The sequence below is a fragment of the Macrobrachium nipponense genome, chromosome 28 (assembly GCF_015104395.2).
Source record: "Macrobrachium nipponense isolate FS-2020 chromosome 28, ASM1510439v2, whole genome shotgun sequence".
Taxonomy (NCBI): domain Eukaryota; kingdom Metazoa; phylum Arthropoda; class Malacostraca; order Decapoda; family Palaemonidae; genus Macrobrachium; species Macrobrachium nipponense.
The window spans coordinates 70,134,648-70,156,276 of record NC_087217.1 but is presented as its reverse complement, the minus strand read 5'-3'; the positions used below and the strand labels follow the sequence as shown (position 1 = coordinate 70,156,276).

The window sequence follows — 21,629 nt, the reverse complement described above, 5'->3', positions numbered from 1 at the left end:
TACGATGCTGCTGTCAAAAAGTTAGCAATCTTCCTGAGAGATCTGATATTAGAATCATGACAGTTAATTCAGCTATATCCTTTTTCAGATCCTTATTTGAAAAAGGTTTAGCAGCTAGTACGATTACGACACAAACAGTCAGCCTTGAAAAAGATATTTCAATTTGGGTTCAACATAGACTTGACGGATTCCTACTTCTCGTCTATTCCTAAGGCATGTGCTAGACTTAGACCTTCTGTAAGGCCTACGTCAGTTTCATGGTTCTTAAACGATGTTCTAAAACTGGCTTCAGAAACCGACAATGACACATGCTCGTTTATAATGCTCTTAAGGAAAACCCTGTTTTTTATTAAGCTTAGCTTCAGGAGCAAGAATTTCAGAACTGTCGGCTTTATCCAGAGATACCGGATCATATTCAATTCCTTCCCACAGGGGAAGTACTACTCTTTCTCCGGAACGTAGCTTTTTTAGCAAAGAATGAAGATCCTTTGATGAGGTGGGAACCTTGGAAGGTACTACCCCTTCCACAAGATGTATCTCTTTGCCCAGTTACAACCTTACGAGCCTTTCTGTCCAGGACCTCCTCATCCTCATCGGGTCCCCTCTTTAAGAGGGAAAAAGGTGGTACTTTATCCATTAAAGGCATCAGGCAGCAAATCCTGTACTTTATTAAGCAAGCCAATCCTGACTCTTTCCCGAAAGCACATGATGTTAGGGCAGTAGCCACCTCAATTAATTATTTCCAACACATGAACTTCGATGAGTTGAAAAAGTATACCGGGTGGAAATCGCCGACAGTGTTCAAACGCCATTACCTTAAGTCCTTGGAAGCTCTGAAATTTTCAGCAGTAGCAGCGGGAAACATAGTTTCCCCTGATTCTAGTTAATTCGTAGTAGAAGATTCAGTCCTCCTTTCTACCTGCTTCACCCAACAGTTCGTCTATTCCTACCGTGTTCATTTACATTCACCTGGTGTCTTAGCTGCTTTTTATGATGATGTAGTGGGTGCCCCTTAGTTTTGCTAGGGACACACACATGATTGGATTTTGATCTCATGGATGTTTACCCCTTATTTTTATGCTAGGGGATACATCTCATTTATAATGGTTACGGGTTTTGTATATTAAGTCATATGCATTCCTTATATATTATCATTGTTTGTTTAATTTGTTCATTTGACTACTAATTGCTATTATATTTTTGATACATGCCTTTACACAGATACCATTTTGTTACATTAAGCCCATTTACCTCTGTACATATGTAAATTACCTTATGATAAGAAACATGTTTAGATTAAGGGTAATTTAAGCATATCTATTTTGTATCACTGTGTATTTGTATCTTTTTAGCAATTATATTCGTTTTATATTTACTTTATTTTTTTTTTTTTTTATTTGAGACCTATTCTTATTTATTTATTACTTTTTTTGTTTACAATCTTGTGCTATTCTCTGGTACGATTTCGCGCAGCGACGACGGCTGAGCCCAGAAAAGGGATTTTGACGTAAGGAAAAATCTATTTCTGGGCGATTGGCTCGTGTCGCCAGCGAAATCCCACCCTACCCATCCCTTCGCCCAAGATTGTCTGCTAACTTCAGGATGGCCACCAGAGGCGCAGCAGTCGGCAGCATGGGATGGAGTAGTAGTAGTACGAGCTGCTCACTCTGTGGGGGTCGCTCTCCTCATGGAGGGTTTTTTGTTTTTGTTTTGGTGGGAGAGTTTTCTATTGGTTTTTGGCTCGTGGTAGTGGTCTCACTCGCCTAGTGTTCATACCGACACCCTTTGGGTTGGAGGGTGAGCGAGTCAGTTATACTGACCTTTTTCTTTATTTTATTTATTCTCTGGTATGTGTTAGTACATTTACCCTAGAAATAATAGATTAAGGATATTTCGCTGGCGACACGAGCCAATCGCCCAGAAATAGAGTTTTTCCTTACGTCAAATCCCTTTATTATATTTATAAAAAGTTCATTGCATTGCGAGTGAAATATGTACTGAGTGATTCTAGCCCTAAGGTCACCATACTAATCCCTTCCTTATACCACCACCCCTTCTGCTCTAAGCAGCAATTGAACATTCCTTTGTTAGGTTGTGAGCATCATATAAGATAGCCAGTAGTTTGTTTGTATGAAATTTTTGTGAATAAACAATCTCTCTTTGGTACCAATTATTGAAATTACATAATAAAACCACGTACTCACAATAGATGTCATTTATTGCTGCTTCATACTTGCATACTAGTATGTTATACATCTTGTACATTTTGGTGAAAATACAACATACATTTGTAGTTAAATATTTAGAAACATATATGTAGAAAGAAAATTTAGTACTAGTGTGATAAGAGGCACACTGATGGCTGAATTCCAAGAATTTCTTAAATACATATTAGTTTTTGCTATGTTTGGACAGTTTACGGTTCAACTAAACACACCCTTAAATATTTTTGCTTAAAATTTTCTAGAAAAGGCTTTAAACAAATTATTCCAAAACTTTCTATTTAAATTGTATATTGGTAATTTTACTTATAGTTTCCCTACTTAAATATCAGTGTTAGCCCTGCAAGGTAATGAAAATAAGGAAAACACTTATATCATAGTGGGTTTACTAAAGAAAAACTACAATATCCAGGGACAGGTAATTAGATGATACAAATTTTTGCTAAGATTTATTGATTACAAGGTTTAAATAATGCAATACACTCCCTGAACACCTGAATTAGCCCTGGTCACTGACCAGCCCAAACTATATCCCCACACATATTTACCCACTAAGTGGGTAATTTTAACTGTTACCAGTGCAGCAGGTAAAATCTAGTCAAACGAGTTACCTGTTACCATTGGCAATGCTGGTGCAAATACTGGCCACCACAGGGCCGTCTCCTCAATTGTTCTTCATTCGGGTGGAGAGCCGGACATGTTCCTGCTCCCAGCAAACTTGGTCTTTTAGCCCGACCCTTACAGTGTTTACTGAGGCCTTGATAGGGTTTTGGTATTCTTGCCTTTCATTAACATCATCTCTTCCGATTTTCCCTGCTTTGGATCGTATTTCGATTGTTTTTGGAACTTCTCTGGTATCATTGGGAGGAGATGGTCGAGCCTCATCAAGAAACCCTTACCTCAATCTTTGCTTCATCAGCCTTGCCTCCACAACAGCTGCTGGTTGAGATGTCGGTATGCTTCATTCCTGTGCTAGTGCAATGAAGGATGAATACCCTCAAATGACAGACATTCTTTTTGTTTTAGCTGTAAGGAAGTGCAATGTATGTCATACAGAGGTGTAAAGAATGTAAGGATTAGTTCATTACATCACTTAGGATTACCAAGAGCATACAGAAGATAGCAGCAAAATTGCGAGAGTTAAGCAGAGAAGAGCTACAGTAGGAATGGTTCAGAATTGAAAGACAGAAAATGCCCAACTTGTTTGCTAATTTCATGACAAAGCTAATTGAAATAGAGATAGCAATAGTAGCGTAGGTGATACTAATCGTTCGCTTTCAGCTCCCCTGCCTGTTCCAGAACCAACCCTAACGGGTGCCAGGGGTTATGAAGACCCGCAAGCACAGAGTGTAGGATCTTTCAGCCCCCCGGCACGGAGCAGTCAGTGTTTAGCAGCGGATCCCCCCCTTAAGGTGTAAGTTCTATGGTTTATGTATAAAGTTAGGCCAGGGACAGACGAGTAGCGATAGTAGGTCAAGTAGTGTTTAGGAAGAGAAAAGCAGGTTAGGTTCCCTCGGGTTCGGACTCCCTTGTAGTGTCTAGTGTGAAGGTTTATTAGGGCCATCTTTGGTTTTATTTTTTGCTTTGAGTTCTTTGCAACAGAAGGTTCTAGTCTGTGGATGGTCATTTGGATGTGGTTTCTGGTTTGTTTGACTCGGAAGTTTTTGGGTAGCGCTCCTTCATCTTCGAAGGTTCCTCTTTCTGTCTGTGGTTTGTCTTGCAGTGGTGGTAATCCTGGTGATCAGGTTGTCGATTTGACTTTATTCATATATGGTACTGTAATTATTAATCTCGGTTAAATCTGTAGGCAATGCATATTGACTTACAATAATTCAGTACAGGGGAACTGAATAACATTAACAACAGTAGTCCAGCCTAAAGTATTCTCTACGTATACTTCATATCTGTATAGTAATTACAAGTATTGGCCAATCCTGAAGATTCAGTGTATTCTGACTTATGATGATTCGGTACCGGAGTAAGTGAACACGAAACAAGAATCGAATCGTATGATACTATTCGGTACAAAAATGTAATTGAACAAGAACGAGAATCAGATTCAGTCCGACTTCAGCATTGTTGGACTGTGTAGGCTTGCCAGGTACTTAATCCAATATTGTATATATCTTCATATCATATTATAAAAACTAATATAGCAGTCATATTTTGTTTCATAATTCAATTATTCAGCTGGTGGCTTATTGAGTTACCCTCGCCTTTTTTAACTCATTCTTAACCAAGGTAAACAGAGGAAGTATCGTTATTCCCAAAGCGCTTTTTGGCCCTGATCGGTCTTTCAACTACTATGTTGACATTTTTAACATAGCTAATAATGGTATCTTGTATCATATAAATAAAAAATTATAAGGAATTTTACTTTTCATTGCTCATTGCTTTCCAAGACTAGTATTCCACCAAGGACGTAATTCGGTAATATGACGTCTTCATCAATTTAGCAGACAAATTTCTGTCAGTAATTACATGATGCCTCATGTCAATTAGGCAATCCCTGGGTTACGACGGGTTCGGCTTATGACATTCCGAGGTTAAGGCGCTTTTTCAATTATATTCATCAGAAATTATTTCCAGGGTTACGACGCCTACAAACGCTGATCTGGTAGAAGAAATATGACACCAAAAATGCAAAATAATCAATATTTGAAGGTTTTTTTATGAAAAATGCAATAAGAATGCAGTTTACATAGTTTTAATGCGCCCAAAGCATAAAAAGTAAGTTTTTCTTAGGATTTTTTATGATATTCCAGCTTACGACGATTTTCAGCTTACGAGGATTTTCAGCTTACGATGCGTCTCAAGAACGGAACCCCCGTTGTAACCCAGTCGCATTATCAAATTACAACTGAAATTTAATATTAGATAGTTTAAAGATTTACACTTAAAATTAATTTTGAAAATGTGTGATTGATTTTAATTGAATTATAATTACAAGCTTGCCGTTAACACATAACCCTGCCTTGGGGGGGGATGTGGCCTAGACAGGCAGAGATGCTGACTAGTCAATTCCTTCACTCCAGATGCAACGGTCTCACTGGGTCTCAGCGAATGTTCTTGTTCCTAGTTAGCATAAATGAATATCTGGATACTTTACTTATATGGAACGAATTCATATTGTTCATCTCACGACATAATTTTAAATACAAATTTGACTAATACGTCTCATTGGAAACTAGTTTTTTCCCCTCCATTAATAGATTGCGTAATTTCAGCAATTCCATTCGTTTTCACTAGTTTTCATCGGTATTACAAGCTTTATGCTATTTATCTTATGTCTGTGTGAAAACTACAGTAAATGAGCTCTTTCATGCTAGTAGTTTTCTTTTTATCACAGCTGTGTTTGAATTCATATAAAAGTTTGGGAGTTTATCCATGTTGCCAATGCATGTAATATTACCTTATCAGCTTCAGCTACATTTATAATATAAATACAGTAAGTGTTTACTGTCGTACGCGGATTGAATACAATAAACGGATGTTGCTATCGTATTCGATCATATTAGCAAAAAAATAAGTTTCTTGTTCGGTTGTTCATGACTGTATGCAGTTATATGAGTATATCGTTAAGATAATACTTATTACCTTAGAAGATGGTGTAAAGTTATGAAGTTATGGAGGTAGAAAAGTTAGACAATTGTAATTTGGCATCTCTCTCTCTCTCTCTCTTCTCTCGCTCTCGCATCTCTCTTCATCTCCCTCTCTCTCTCTCTTCCTCGGTCTCGTCTCTCTCTCTCTCTCTCTCTCTCTCTCTCTCTCTGCATTCCTTTTATTTTCCTCCTTTCATATTCTCTTTCTTCATCTTACTTTCCACCCTCTCCTAACACTTGATTCATAGTGCAACAGAGAGGTTTTTCCTCCTGTTACACCTTTCAAACCTTTCACTGTCAATTTCCTTTTGAGCGCTGAATGGCCTAATAATTCCCAATACTTGGCCTTTGGCCTAAATTCTACATTAAACTCAACTATCTCGCCGCCTGACTGCACGCTGCTGCATGCACCAGCTGCGCGCGAGATATAGAAAGACTTATTTTCAAAATATAGTAGTGCCGATTTTAATTACTAACCCCATCGTAAAATCGAATTATTGTAAGACGAATTACAGTAGCTTGAATACGGACTGTATTCACGATCACGTCTTGAAGAATTTTCCTGAGTTTTTAATGATGTTTGTCAAGTTTACCATGGGGAACAGAGTCAGTCTAGTTTCTTTCTCTCCCAATTTCTTCTAAAACTACTAATGTCGTTACACAATCTTCTTTATTTGGTCATTATTCAGAGGTCGCTTCGGATTCGTCTCTTGCTCATCCTGTTTCTTTGCCATTAACATAGCAGAGCAGAGTTTTCATCATTTCATCCTGAAATTTGGGGTTTCAACAACCCTCTCTCTCTCTCTTCGGGGTTGAGGGAAGTAATTTTGGCGAGGCTGTTTTCTGAGCACCTTCAACGGATCCTGTAGTTTTCAGGCTGCTGATTTCGATGCTCAAAGGCGGGTGCAGAGTCTTCTGCAACTCCGTATTTTCATCCTTTACTGGGTTTGAGATGTAATGTGTCCTCAGTAGTTCTTGTGGGGGTACGGCAATTGGCAATTTGTCTGCGCCATCATCGAGTGTATCAGTACCAGTTGTGTCCTCAGCCCTTCATTTCAATAGGGTAGATAGTAATCTTCCTTCTTCAGTTCCCATTTTTATACTTTAGGGGTTTGAGATGTAATGTGCTTACTGTGGTTATTGTGGGGGACTACAGCAGTTAGCAGTTCGTCTGCACCATAGTTAGTACCTTTTGTGCCCTCTGCCTCCTTTTGTTAGGGTAGCTGGTAATTTCCTTCTGCGGCTCCCATTGGTTCCACAGTTCGTAACCTGTCATTAAAGGCACTTTTATGTGCCTCATAGTTGGCTCTCCACCTGCACAATGTCGGCGTTAGGTGTTCCGGTGGTTACTCCTAGTGGGACTTCTTTTTTTCTCTCTCTCCTGCTACTTTCTCAAATTTTTCCTGCAGCTTTTTCTGTTCCTCCTTCAAGGGGTTCAATGTGGGTTCTGCCTTATTTCCGGGGTTTCCGGGAGTACTTCCTTCCCTCATTTGATCAATATAGCGTCAGTTCCAGACTCCTGTCCAGGTTTAGTATCAGGTGTAATGTCATTGTCACTGGGTAGTGAGGGTATGTGCAGTCAAGCAAGTCTTGTGAGGTAGTCCTTGAGGGTAGGCAGATCCCAATGGTCATGTTGGAATAACTACAACTTCTTCAGCACAAGTCATCTGCGTCAGGGAGCAGTAGAGAACTTGAAGGTCCTGCACACTCAACTTCTCCTCCATACGTGAGAGGCTAGATAGCCGCATGGGAGGTTCTTCAGACTCAGGCGGTACCTTAGACTCAATAATGACGGTAAGGTACTTCCTCTGCAAGCATCCTCACCTACTGAGTTGGACGACTAGATGAGATTTGTTTTTACCTCCATGAATAAGGAGTATAGCTTACCAAAAAGGTGGTGCTTCTGAGTCAGATGGTACTTTAGACTCAACACTGACGTTGAACTACTTTCTTTGCAAACATCCTCACTTACTGATTTAGATAATTAGGTGAGGATACATACATTTATACATGGTATGTTGATAATGAGTTACCTGCTTATGCTCCATCGACAGGTCGGGCTGAATTAGATTGATCCCACCTCCATTAAAATTTTTTTAATCGGGCTAATTCAGGTGTTGAGGGAGTGTATTGTAATATGAAGTTTTCATAAAACTAATAGTATTGTAATACTTACCTGAACACCTGAATGATTCCCACCCTCCTCCCACTTCAATTTGATAGTGAATGATTCAATTGAGGAGACAGGCCTGTGGTGGCCAGTATTTGCACCAGCATTGCCAACGGTAACAGGTAACTCATTTGACGAGATTTTACCTGCAGCATTGGTAACGCTGACAGTTAAAATTACCCATTTAGTGGGTAAATATGTGGGGATATAGTTCGGGCTGGTCAGTGACCAGGGCTAATTCAGGTGTTCAGGTAAGTATTATAATGTTAGTTTTATTATGAAAACTTCATATTTAATTCATTTTACCTTGGTAAATAACTTGCAGCAAGAGGATTTTACGAAGTTCTTTCTCTGTAAAAAAAAAATTGTTTTTTTGCACATCACACTTAAAGTTATCATACAAGAAGTAGTCATTTTTCTTTTGATGATTTCTCTAAACACGATTGAGAGAAGTAAAAATTCATGTTTCAGAGAGGACTGCACAAAATTTTGAGGGGTTGTAGTATAACTATTGAAATTGAATTTGTCTTTAAGAAAAAATTTTTCGGCTGCAACTTTTTTCTACTTAAATTATGAAAAATGGATCAGTTTTTGGAAATAACATAAACGTAGTGGTTGAGCATTTTGGTTTTCTAAGAAGAGAATTTTAAGTGCTGGTTGAATAAAGATATTTGAGACCCAGTGTACCTTATAATGGGGCCTTGTGATATCAGTACATTTCTTAACCCCTTGTGGATCGGTAACACACATTTGTTTACATATAGCTTTGTGGTAAAGTCTAAGTAACTTACATATAGTATATTCAAGATTTGGCACCATAGAGTATGAATGAATTTTGCAGGAAAAATGTTCCAAGTGCCATTTACTACTAGTAAATTGGCAACTCTTCAAATTGCCGCACAAGAGTCAGAGTGAGCTGGGAAACATTCAGTCTTGCGTGAGGTGGCAAAGGGGAATGTGTCCCGGCGTCCCGTCCAAGGATGTGTAGTCTAGATTTTATGATAAATATACTCAGCATTTGTTCCTAATTTTAGTTTTCATCTATTATGATATTGTCTGAGCTGTAATTATGACTTGACAAAATAAAGTAAATATTAGAAAAACACTTATAACTTGGTAAAATAAGCATATTTTTATGACTGTCCTAGGAAAAGAGACCCACTCAGGGTGGGAAACATTTACTTTCAACTTCATGTGGAAGGTACAGAAATTTTTTTAGAATTTTTTTTATGCCATGAGCATATGTATGCATATCTTCCTCTTTCCATTGATGAGTTTTTTTAAATTGGCCATCCTTAAACTTAGCCTGGTCATGGGTGTATATATTAGTGTAGTATTAGCCCGGACTGTGAGGGTTAAAGTTATATTTGAAAAAACTTCTGAACTTACCTACTTTGGAACTATTACTGCCTGAAAAAATTCTTGTTTAGAGAAAGCTTAGAAACTATTGTATTATATGTCTGATTTTATTTTAGAGTACGTATACAGTACTGCATGTAAATTAAGTTGGTGTGTGAATAATGGATATACAGTGGTTCTCTCCCCCCCCCCCCCCCCCCCCCCCCCCGCGAATAGTGGTAGGAATCTGTGAATAGTTATAACCCCTATAAAAATACTGAAAACTCAAGAAAACCCCACTAAAAATTTTTATACCTGGTTTTTTAATAGTTTTATCACAAAAAGTACATTTTATGATGAAATTGACAAAAAAAACAGGAATTTGTGGATATTTCTCGTAGAAAAATACCACAAATATGCGAATTTCCCACGAACAATGGGTAGATATGGTCCAAAGAGGAATCCTTGAATACAGGGAGCCCACTGTAATTACTATTAGTATTATATGGTAATTTCTGAAAGGAGTAGTCAAAGATTGCTGTAGTCTAAGGTTAGTATTAAGACTTTTCAAATCGGTATTATTACTGCTAACTTTCATGCTTCTTTTTTTTTTTTTACAGTACACCAGTGTTTCAAATAAAACAAGTGCTCTCCATACAGATTGTGAGCATTTACTAGCAGAACAAACCAGATTAACAAACAAGGCAGACACTGTTGAAAGCAAACTTACATATTTCACTGAAGTAGATAAAATTAGCCAGAAACTTAATTCTCCAGCCTTTCAAGTTACAAGTGATGGTTTTATACCATTGTTAGCCAAAATAGATGAATGCATTGGTTATATGAATGGAAACCCCTCTTTCCTAGAATCTTCCTTGTACCTTGCAAAATACAAGCACTGCTTAAGTAGAGCTTTGGGGATGGTGAAGTTATATGTGACAAGATCCTTAGAAAATGCCACTCAGCAAGTTTTACCTAAACCAGGCAGTGAAATGCCATCGTCAGACAATGCAGCAGTGTTATATTATGGGAAGTTTAGGACTAATGCTCCAAGGATTAAATCTTTAATGTCTGAGATAGAAGACAGAGTGGAAAATAGCCCTGAATACTTGAACTTGTTAAGTGATTGTCATCAGTGTTACTTTGCTCAACGTCAAACACTCCTGGGCCCTTGTGTGGCAGATGCTGTAAACCAGTTGTCCCAGAAGTACCAGAGGGATTATTGTTCTCTGGTGCGAAGTGGTTGTGCCTTTCTTGTTCATGTATGTGAAGATGAACACACGCTATATTATCAGGTAATCTTTTTAAAGTTTAAGTTCATGGATGTTGATTTATTTGATGTATAATGACATCTCATGTGATTTTTATGATACAGATTTGCAACTGCTATGGCTAGGTTTAACTTGTAACATACTGCTTTCTTGAAGGTAGCCATCTAGTGATCTTTTTTGTTTTTTGATGACCAAACGATTCCCAAATAAAAGTAACCTGTATTTTTCTTTATTAGCTCATGAAATTGATATATAAAATCACAGGGTCTCCAAAATGTTCTTCCAAAGATATTAGTTTTTTAAGAAAATTAGGATAAGTTTTTGTTGCGATTGAAAAGTAAATTTTAACATTTCTAAACTAACTGGTAAAGGAAACATTCTCTGAAAATCAAAAGGGTTTCAAGATTTTTTCCTATTAAGATACAAACACTTTGCCTTTCATATATAAAATATTCTTCCTGCACATACACTGGAAGGATACTCCATATATGAAAGGCTAGTGTGTATACCTAGGAAAAATACAAATTACTTTGAAAATTTTGCATTTTTTATCTTTAACGAAAAATTAAAGAAAAATTGCAAGGGGTTTTTATAGGAGTTATGTTGCCTAAAGATTTGCTATGTATTTTGTCTTATTCTTTCCCACTGTTATTCCTACATTAAGGGGTCAGTTACCTTATGCACCTTCTCCACTGCCTTCTATCAAAGGCATCATCCTCCACCAAACCTCTTCTTTCCATATCTTCCTTCACTTTATCTCTCCATCTAACTCTCTGTCTCCCTCTTGATCTTCTTCCTCCAACAGGTTCTTTGTAAGCCCTCTTTACTCCCTCCTCATCATACATACTCAACACATGCCCATACCACCTCAATCATGACTCTCTTATGACCTCTGTATTCTTTACTAAGCCTGCCCTTCTTATTTCGTCATTTTCCAATCTCTCAAGCAGTGATATTCTCACAATCCACCTCAGCATTTTCATCTCTGTTCTCTCAAGCTTTACTTCCTCTTTTCTTCGTAGAGCCCATGTTTCCGATCCATACGTTAACACTGGTTTTATCACTGTGCTATAGGTCTTGACCTTTAGCTTGATTGGCCTCATCACATTCTACTCCAGCTACCTCTCTCCACTTCACCCATGCAGCTTTTGTCCTACGGTCAACTTCAGCCTCACATCTGCCCTCTTGGCTTAAAGTAGATCCTAAGTATTTAAACTTTTCCACCTGTTTTATAATTGAGCCTCTTCAATCTTGCATCACTATTCTGCCTCCATCTTCCGTAATACTCGCCAAAACCTGTGTTTTATTCACATTCATCTTTAAGCCTTCCCTCTCTAAAGACTCATGCCACTCTCCAACCCTTTTGTGTAGGTTTTCCTCATTTTCGGCAGTAATCACCAGATCATCGGCGTACACTACAACTCTTCATTCCTGATCTTTTCACTTAACACATCCATGACCAGCACAAACAAAAATGGGCTTAATGCTGACCCCTAGTGTAATCCAACACTAATTTCAAAGTTTTATGTTTCCCCAACTGGTGTTCTTATTTTTGTGCTTGTTCTTTAATATATCATCTCTACCAGCCTAACCAACTTTTCTGGGACTTTCCTCTTCGTCAAACACCAAAACATCACTTCTCTTTGGATTCTGTCATATGCTTTCTCCAGGTCTATACTAAGTGCACAATAGAGCTCCTGGTTTCCCCTTTAGTCTCTTTTCCTGTAGTTGTCTTACTATGAAGATGGCATCCACTGTCCCTCTTCCTCTCATGAATCCATACTGGTGTTTCCCGATCTTTACAATCTCTCTTAATCTCTCATCCAGGATCCTCTAAAACTTTCAATTCATGCTCTGTTAGTTTAATTCCCTTGTAGTTGCACAATCCATGATATCTCCCTTCTGCTATGTATTTTGTCTCCAGTAGTAAATGAGAATGCATCATATCTTAACCTTCAAGAGTTATGTAGTGGGAGGTTTTCTGGTAGTGCATAGGTTTTTACTTCTTGATTAGGAGCACTAAAATATGGACTGTTTAGAAAAGGATTTAGCTTTAAAGGATTCACCACTCAGAATTCTGGTGGCCAAGTGTAGTACATATATTTGACTTGTCCCAAGAACCATGCATTATTCCATCAAATTATTAGGTTGATTTACAATCAACTACATTATGATAATGTTTTTTTACAGAAAAAGTCTTAAATTGGGCACTAAATTGAAAGCAGTATATAGCCTAGCTCAAAATTATATGGAACTGCTGTTATGTTTGGGGCAGCTCGAATGTTTAGGCTTTGGCTGTATTATAGGGCCTCCAGAAAGTCAGATGCCAAAGTGTATTTGATGTAATTCCTGAAAATCTTTCCTTGTACATAAAATTAATTATTATTATATTTATGTATATATTGTATTCTTACTTTTATCATTAATTTTTTTCAAGACGAACTTGATCCTTTATCTCAATTGCTTAGCTGTAATAATTATTTGGAATGTGTATCAAGCTGTAATGAGATAAATTTTAGATTTTCTGTTGGAATACATCAGTCAATGAAAACCTATGGTATCCATAGGTTTTCATTGACTAAAGTATGTTTTAATTTGGTTTAATTATCATATTTATCTTTTGACCATACAAATATTAATTTTCTGTTTTCTTTTCTAAGTTCTTTACAGCTCCTACCCAAGAATTGGATACATTCCTCCAGGGGCTGTGCACTGGTTTGTACGATGTTCTTCGCCCCCTCATCATACACATTGATCATTTAGAAACACTTTCAGAATTATGCAATATTCTTAGGAGAGGGTAAGTTTTTATTTAAAATATTCTTATAATTGAGTTATTACTCATTAAAAAATATAATTTGATAGTAGCATTGCAATCATCATACATGTACTTTATATTTGGAGTTACTACACTGATTTTTCTTCATCTAATTTATTTCATGTGCTTTCCAGTGCTGTAATGGTATAAAGTTTTAAAAATGAATAGCAGGTCACCTTGAAGTGTTTGGGGTTTATGTTCATGTTGTAGTTAGTCAGGTGGCCAAATGTAGCTTAGTTCTACAAGGATGATTTGCCTGTGGCTGTTTTTCTCCATGGAAAAAAGGAATTTGAATAGAATAATATGTATAGGCCCAATTAAAGGCAAGGATATAGTTTCTAACTAAACGGTGGCTAAGATGTGAAATTCGCAGTAGCGATTCTTTTTTGTTTTGGTGTAGGAATAGCCCCACCCACTATCAGGGAAGAGAGGAACAACTCAGCAAAGACCCTTCAATTTTGTTTCTGCCGTGGTTGACGACAGATGTTGTTGATCCACCGCTGGTGGTTTGAAATTCCTTTCAGTTACCTGTGGTTCACTAATTGCTGACGTGCAGTTTACTGGTGTAGCTTTTTGCTTAGAATTTTGTTTACAGACTTTTTCCTCTTGTTTGCAATGAAAGTTTTCTGTTTTTGACCTGAGAATTTTTCCCGACATTGTTGGTGTCTGAAGCTAGTTTGTCGTCAGCTCGTTATTGCAGCAGAGGCTGTAATACAAGACTGACTTCCTTAAAGTATGACTCGCACACAATTTGCACTTCATGCAGGGGTCATATTTGTTCACTACAGGTATTCTCCTACTTACGATGGGGTTAGGTTCCGAAAAACTCATCGTAAGTTTAGAAAATCTTATCTCAAATATAGCCTAGCCTACACTAAGTTAATCAGTACCATATAGGCTATATGCATAAATGGAAGATTAGCCTACACTACACAGTATACCTATACATATACAGTATAGTAATTATTAATATCAGCTAATTCGGGTGGTTCAATGCAGATTGACTTATGATAATTAAGTATAAAAAGAAATTTGATAATAAGAACAAGAATCAGACTAGTGTAAAGGGTACTCACCAAGATTCAGTCCGTTGTCAGCATACGTGATCGGTGTCAGGCTGTTCATGGCTACGTATAACTAAAGATCGGAAGAGGAGGAGGATGATAAACAGCAGGATCATCAATTCACTCCTCTTCAGATAGAATTTCTTCTTCTGTTAGTTCAGGCATTTCTAGGAAACAACTGTTTCAAGATTTACAGGATCGAGTCTCAAGTGAGGGTACTGGAGTTGTTCTCTTGAAAAAATAATCCATTGTAGGTTGCACGGTGCGTTTTTTTCACTCGTCATAAATTAATCGGTAACATGCAACATCGTCTTGATGAGCCCTCTGAACTTTGGCAAACCATTCCTCGTCCCCATCCATTTCACTTAAAAGTTTCAGTCCTTGATCAAATAAAGCAAATGCCTCTGCCAGTTTTTTAGTCGTAAACGTTCGCTCCGGCTCTTCTTTTATTTCTTCTTCCTCTTCTGCCTTTTTTTTCTCTTCTGCAAGTGCAATTAAATCCTCTGCCATTAACTCTACATCTTGCACATCTATAAGTTCTTGGATATCTTCCTCATCAATTTCTAAATCTAAACTTTTCCCAGGTATCAAGATCTTTTTTATTGATTTCCACTTCTTCTTCATTCTGATCGAAACCTTTAAATGAGTTCACATACACTTTTAGCAGATTTTTCCAGACCCTATTCATACACTTTCTTTACCTCCTTCCACGCCCTTCCAATGTTCATAATGGAGTTAAGAACACTAAATTCTTTCCAGAAAGTTCTGAGATCTTTCTCCTTGTTATCCGTACCCTGAACAGCATGCGCAAACGTGTTCGGAAGATAGTACGCCTTGAAGGTAGCCACAGCACCCTGATCCATGGGTTGGATGAGAGAAGTTGTGTTTGGTGGCAGAAACACAACTTTTACATTCTCGTTAATATCTCCGATGTGCTGACAGTGGCCAGGAGCATTGTCGAGAATCAGAAGAATTTTGAAGGGGATGTTATTTTTCCTACAATAATCTTTCACTTCCGGAATAAAGCATGAACGAACCAGTCTTCGAACAGCATTGCAGTCATCCACGCTTTTTTATTATGACGTTAATGCACAGGAAGTGTATGCTTGTCAACGTTTTTTAATGCCCTTGGATTTTCTGAGTGATAAATCATAAAGGGCTTAAGTTTATACCCAGCCACATTTCCTCCAAGCAGAAGAGTCAATCGATCCTTGTATGCCTTAAACCCGGGCATCACTGTTGCTTCTTTGTGGATGTAGGACCGTTGTGGCATACGCTTCCAATAAAGCCCGGTTTCGTCAACATTAAAGACTTGCTCTGGCTAGTACCCTTCATTAACGACTCATTTTGTTCATGAAACTTACCTGTCAGATATATATATAGCTGTATTTTCTGAAGTCCGACAGAATTTTAAAAACTTCCGACACACGCAGTGGTCGGCCAGGTTGGTAGTACCCATTTTTCCCGCCGCTGGGAGGCGGGTATCAGGAACCATTCCCATTTTCTATTCATAATTTTTCTGTCGCTGGTGCTGAAAACACCTGTTTTCAGTACCTCCGTCTTAGGATTTTGGAAACTTCATTGCCGCTAAGTATCCTAATTGTCTTTTGATTTATTTACTTGGATTTGTGGGATTTGTGGCTAGGCATACGCTATCTTAAATTGATTTGAATTTGATTCATTTTTGCATAAAATATCTGCAATCTAGTTTAGGGCTAGTTTCAGACGGGGTTGTCTGCCCAAAGATAGGGTGTGGGGCTACAAAAAGCTTTGGTAGATCCGCACGTGTTGGTATGTACGGAGGGGAGTATGGGGTCTTGGCTTCTTTGTTGAGATTTGTCATGTAAGGAGTGTGAGACTTTGTCTATTCCGTAAGGAAGACGTATGATTCGTATGTACGCAATTAATCAGTAAACATGTCTAATTCCGTAAGGAAGACGTATGATTCGTATGTACGCAATTAATCAGTAACAAAAGTCAGGGTAGTGAACCTGCTAACCTTCCTGTAGACTTTATTTTGCCTAACCCTGTAGTATGGCCTACGGGCTATGAATATGTCTACGAGAGGTGCTCGCTCTCCTTCATTGCTGTGAAGTGCTACTTCTGTAATTGTTACTCCTAACCCTGCAGTGTTGCCTTCGGGCCCTAAGCAGTGTCTGTAGAGGAATTACCCTTTCTCTGATACTCTTTCGATTCGTATCTTAGAATCGAAAGTGCTTGCTTTAGAGAGTAAAAGTGAAGTGCAGAAGTGCAGTGATACCCTTGTGTAGTGGAGGGTGCGTCAGATCGGCCTCGTTTCGCCTCTAGGACCGGGACCTCTGCTTGACTCCCCAGGGGACCCGGGGGAGGGGATGCATGGTTGTTACGGATGTCCACATCATGAAAACAAACACCGCAACACATATTTAAAAACAGGTTTAATTATGAGGAGGAGAATTACACACAAAACAACACTTCAAAAGCATTTTTATTATGCTTAAATAACAAACACTTGCAGATACGACCGGTATCTAAAAGCTCAGGTAATATTCATGGAAAAATAATTAATAAATAATAAACAAAACAAAACTTAGCTGACGTTCAAACAAGCAGTTCTAGAGGTCTCCGAGTGAATAGGGAGTATTCGAAAATAATTTCTTGAGCGAGAGGTTCTTCTTCAGCCACCGATACGAAGATACGCCTGGAAAGCACAATCAGGAACGAAGAACCACACTCCTGAAATTCCCACATCTAAACCGGCCACACCAACGTAACTCGAGAGGGCCAACGCTGCTTCTCATACAGCCACAACCATCAGATGGGAACGGAATCGATTGCTCCAACTCAGCGGCAAAACACCGGATCCAACAATGTATCTTCTAAACGTATCAGTGACCTTCCTTGAAGACAGACACCTTCTCACTGCCGACCATAACTCTCAGTTGCTGTTGACGTGACCTCCGAAACCTTCGTTCCTGATCGATAAATGGGGAACAAGTAGTTAACTGGCATTTGGACAATTGTCTAAACAATCTTTTTCCCGAACTATTCAAAACAGAATTACTTATTTATATTACACATCCCCCCTAAAAAAGGAAAAAATATATATGTAATATATATTTTGCATCCAACAAATATTAGGTCAAAAAATATAGCAAGTCACATTCTTGACAATGCATCCGGAATGACGTTCTCCTTTCCTTTGATATGTAGGATATCAAATCGTAGGGTTGTAAAAATAGACTCCATCTTGTTAATCTCTGATTATTGTTCCTGAAACGATTCAAATATTTTAATGGGTTATGGTCTGTATATACGGTTAATGAAGAGGTGGTATGGTATATACCTCAAAATGTTGGTAAAGCCAGAATTAACCCAAACCCAAAGTTTCTTTCTCAATGGTGGAGTATTTCTTCTGAGAATCATTCAGTTTCTTAGAGTAAAAGGCAATAGGATGCTCTACCCCAGTGTCGTCTTCCTGCAGTAATACTGCACCAATACCAATGTCACTGGCGTCCACTGCTAGCTTGAAAGAAAGGAATAGCAAAATCTGGTGCTTTCAGAAATAGGGGAAGTAGTCAAAATAGATTTTACTTTATCAAAAGCTTCCTGGCACTGGTTATCCCATTTAAATCAACCCTTTTCCTCAACAAATTTGTTAGTGGTGCAACTATATCTGCAAAATTAGCCACAAACTTTCTATAATATCCGGCAAGACCCAGATATCTCATTACTCCCTTTTTATCTTTAGGAACTGGAAAGTCTAAATTGCTTTAATAGTTTGAATCTTTTGGTGCTACTTTTGCCATGACCCACTTGTGACCCAAATAAACTACCTTGGCTTTCCCAAATTCGCATTTATTTATTTTGGTTCACTACCAAACCTGCTTCTCTGAGTTTTCTGTAAAAATGCAGCAATTTTCTTGACATGCTCTTCCCACGTATCACTAACAATTACCACATCATCTATATAGTAGTGCCACCCTTCAAGGTCTTTGGTAATCATATTCATGAGTCTCTGAAAAGTACTACCCGAATTTTTTCATTCCAAATGGCATGACATTGCAGGAATATAAACCAGTGGGTGAACAAAAGCAGATATCTCTTTGGCTCTGTCTGTCAAACCTACCTGCCAATAAACCCCTTCAACATGTCAAACTGCTGTAAATCGGCCTTTCCAATGCGATCAATACGTCATCCACCCTAGGAATTGGGAATGAATCTGTCCTGGTGATGCATTTACCTTCCTGTAATCAAAACATAAACGGTATTGACCATCATTTTTTTTTACAAAGTACTACAGGGGGAACTCCCACTGGCTGCTACTATGTTCAATCAACTTATGAATCGAGCATATATTTTACTTCCGTTCAACAATCTCTGCCTTTTGTGGATTCAAGCGATATGGGGGCTGTTTAATAGGATTTGAATTGCCAACATCAACATCATGTTGTAATGAGCAGGTCCTGCCCGGAACATCTGAAAATACATCTTTATAATCGTAGAGTAAATCGCTCAACTCATGACTACTTTCCTCAAGATGAACCAATTTATTCTTCAAATTTACCTTAAAGCATATGAATTGAAATGGGCCAGTCTTCAACCTCAGTCTCAAGTTTAATGTTTTCTCTTGATTACTATTACTTAACTTTATATTCAATAAGACTGGCTTGGCGTCCTTGAAAAATATGGCTTTAACATATTAACATGGCACAACCTCTTTTTCCTTCTCCTATCTGGAGTAAGAACAACATAATCCGTATTTTCCTACCTTCTTTTCTATTATGTAAGGCCAGAAAACTTAGCATGTAATGGCTGACCTGCTACTGGAAGGAATACCAATACCTCATCACCTGGTTTGTAGTCAACTTTTTTGGGCTCCTAAATCATAGTATTTTTTCATCTTCTGCTGTGCTTCCATTAAGTTATCTCTTGCTATGTCCCACGTTTTTCCTGATTTCTTTTTTCCCTGGAATCTGAAACATAGTCAACAAAATTCATGGAGAATCTTCAACATTATTAATACCACTGATCTTTTAATCAATTTTAAAGGTCCTCTAACTTGATGACAAAATACTAACTCGAAAGGGGAAAACCCTAACGACTCATTAGGGATTTCTCTGGAGGCAAACAGAAGGAAGGGCAGACTTTTATCCCAAACGCTTTTGTTCTCTAAACAAAATTTTCTCAACATGGTCTTCAAGGTTTGATGGTACCTTTCTACAGCCCCTTGGCTCTGAGGATGGTACGCTGATGAAGTTACCTGCCTGATTCCTAGTTTCCTGCATTGCCTGTCTAAATATATTGCTCAAGAAATTTGAACCCTGGTCCGACTGAACCTCTTTAGGCAATCCAAACCGACGTGAAAAATTGTAACATCCCATTACAATATTCTTAGAGCAGACATTCCGCAACGGAATGCCTCCAGGATACTAGTGGATCTGTCCATGATCGTAAGTTATATACGATTTCCACCTTTTGACTTTTGGCAATGGGCCAACAATGTCCACTATTACCCTATGGAATGGTTCTTCCATGGCTGGTATGGGTTCAAGGGGAGCTTTAGTTAACTTTTGGTTCTTGGTTTTCCGATCATTTGACACACATGGCAAGTCTTACAAAATACTTTAACATCAGAATGAATCCCAGGCCAATAAAAGTGTTTAGTTAATTTGTAAAAAGTTTTATTGACTCCGAAATGGCCACTAAATGGATTCTGATGTGCCAAATGTAAAATAGGGAGGGTCTGTAATTTGGAGAACGACTATTTGGTAATTAACTTTCCATTCTTCATCGGCAGCAACCTTAGAGGCTCTAAATTTTCTCATCATAATCCATTTTCGACATAATACCCAACTGGAATGTTCTCAATGTTTCCTTATCTGAAAAAGCCTTTGCAGCTATCTCTGCTAGCTCTAGGTCATTTTCCTGATCCTTATGAATTTCTCTCTAGATACAGCTAAAACCTTACCTTGTTCAGAATCACCAAATTTTCCCAGAAAACACTTCGGAGAAGTCAATCTTAGAATCCCTACTAGCTTCCACTTTCCGCATTGACCGTGTGATAGCACACACAGGAAAAATACCAGGAAATTCTCCTTTCCAAGCTCTCCGTGCTTGCACAAAACTGAGGATAGCTAAGTAACAGTGGGTTACTAAAACCACATTACCACCAATATCATTGGCCAATATTAAATCTACTCCTCTACAGGAATTTCTTCACAACGGCAACCCTAACCGGTCCCGTTGCATAATCAGACTGCAGAACCACAGTCTCATACGACAAGAGATTATCTCTTTTGGAAAACTCTTAATCAATACCTTTTCCTTACCCTCATACTCGAAACCTTCAGGCAATGCCCTTTCAAAATCAATGACTGTAGGGCCCCTGTATCTCTGAGAATAACTAATACTTTCTGCCCTTACCACTTCCTGTAGCTACACTACCATAAGACACAAATGACTATATCTCTCCAAATCAGAGAAACCCAGGGCTTTTTCCCACCCTCACTTAATGCACTAATCTCTCTATCAGTGCTTACCCTGCTTACCAAAGCAACTGGTTTTATACCCTCTATTACCGTCCCTTAAGGACCAACAGTCGGCCTTTCTATGGCCCAGTTTACCACAGTTAAAACACTTAATTGGCATCCTCTGCCCACTAGGCAAACTATTACCTTTCAATACTGGAGCTAAACAAACACACTTTTTTTTTTATCCAAATCACTTTGCGTTTTCAGTTTTACTCTTTTACCCCCACTTTTCAATTCTGAAAACCCTCTTTGCTGCTTACTAAACTCCTAACCAAAATTTTTTTTCCCTTTTCAAAAAATTTTGTGCGTCAGTGAGTACTCGTCAGCCATAATGGCAGCTTTCTCTAAAAAAACTCTCAACCTGAAGCTCCTATAAGTGTACCTCAAATCCTTAGATAAACAATTCTTCAAATTCTTCTAACAATTAGTTGTTTAAAAACCATTTCCCTTTAAAATCACAGGTTTCTTTAGATCTCAACCAATCGTCAGCAATTTAGCTTTTATACGAGCAAAATCTACATATGTCTTTTGGATCTCCTGTCTTAAAAAGCCTACGAAATTTCAACCTGTAAGCCTCTGGCCACTAATTCATATGCTTTGAGAATACACTTTTTCAATTCGTCATAATTACC

General features: G+C 38.2%; 1 protein-coding gene across 2 annotated transcripts in view; it reads left to right on the top strand.

The window, feature by feature from the left end:
• Positions 1-21,629, top strand: part of LOC135201864 (conserved oligomeric Golgi complex subunit 3-like) — a 158,367-nt gene that overhangs the window by 62,421 nt on the left and 74,317 nt on the right. For both annotated transcript variants that reach the window (XM_064231166.1, XM_064231165.1), the window contains exons 4-5: positions 9,953-10,627; positions 13,264-13,403. In XM_064231166.1, coding sequence (XP_064087236.1) covers positions 9,953-10,627; positions 13,264-13,403 — 815 coding nt within the window. The remainder of the gene's footprint in view (positions 1-9,952; positions 10,628-13,263; positions 13,404-21,629) is intronic.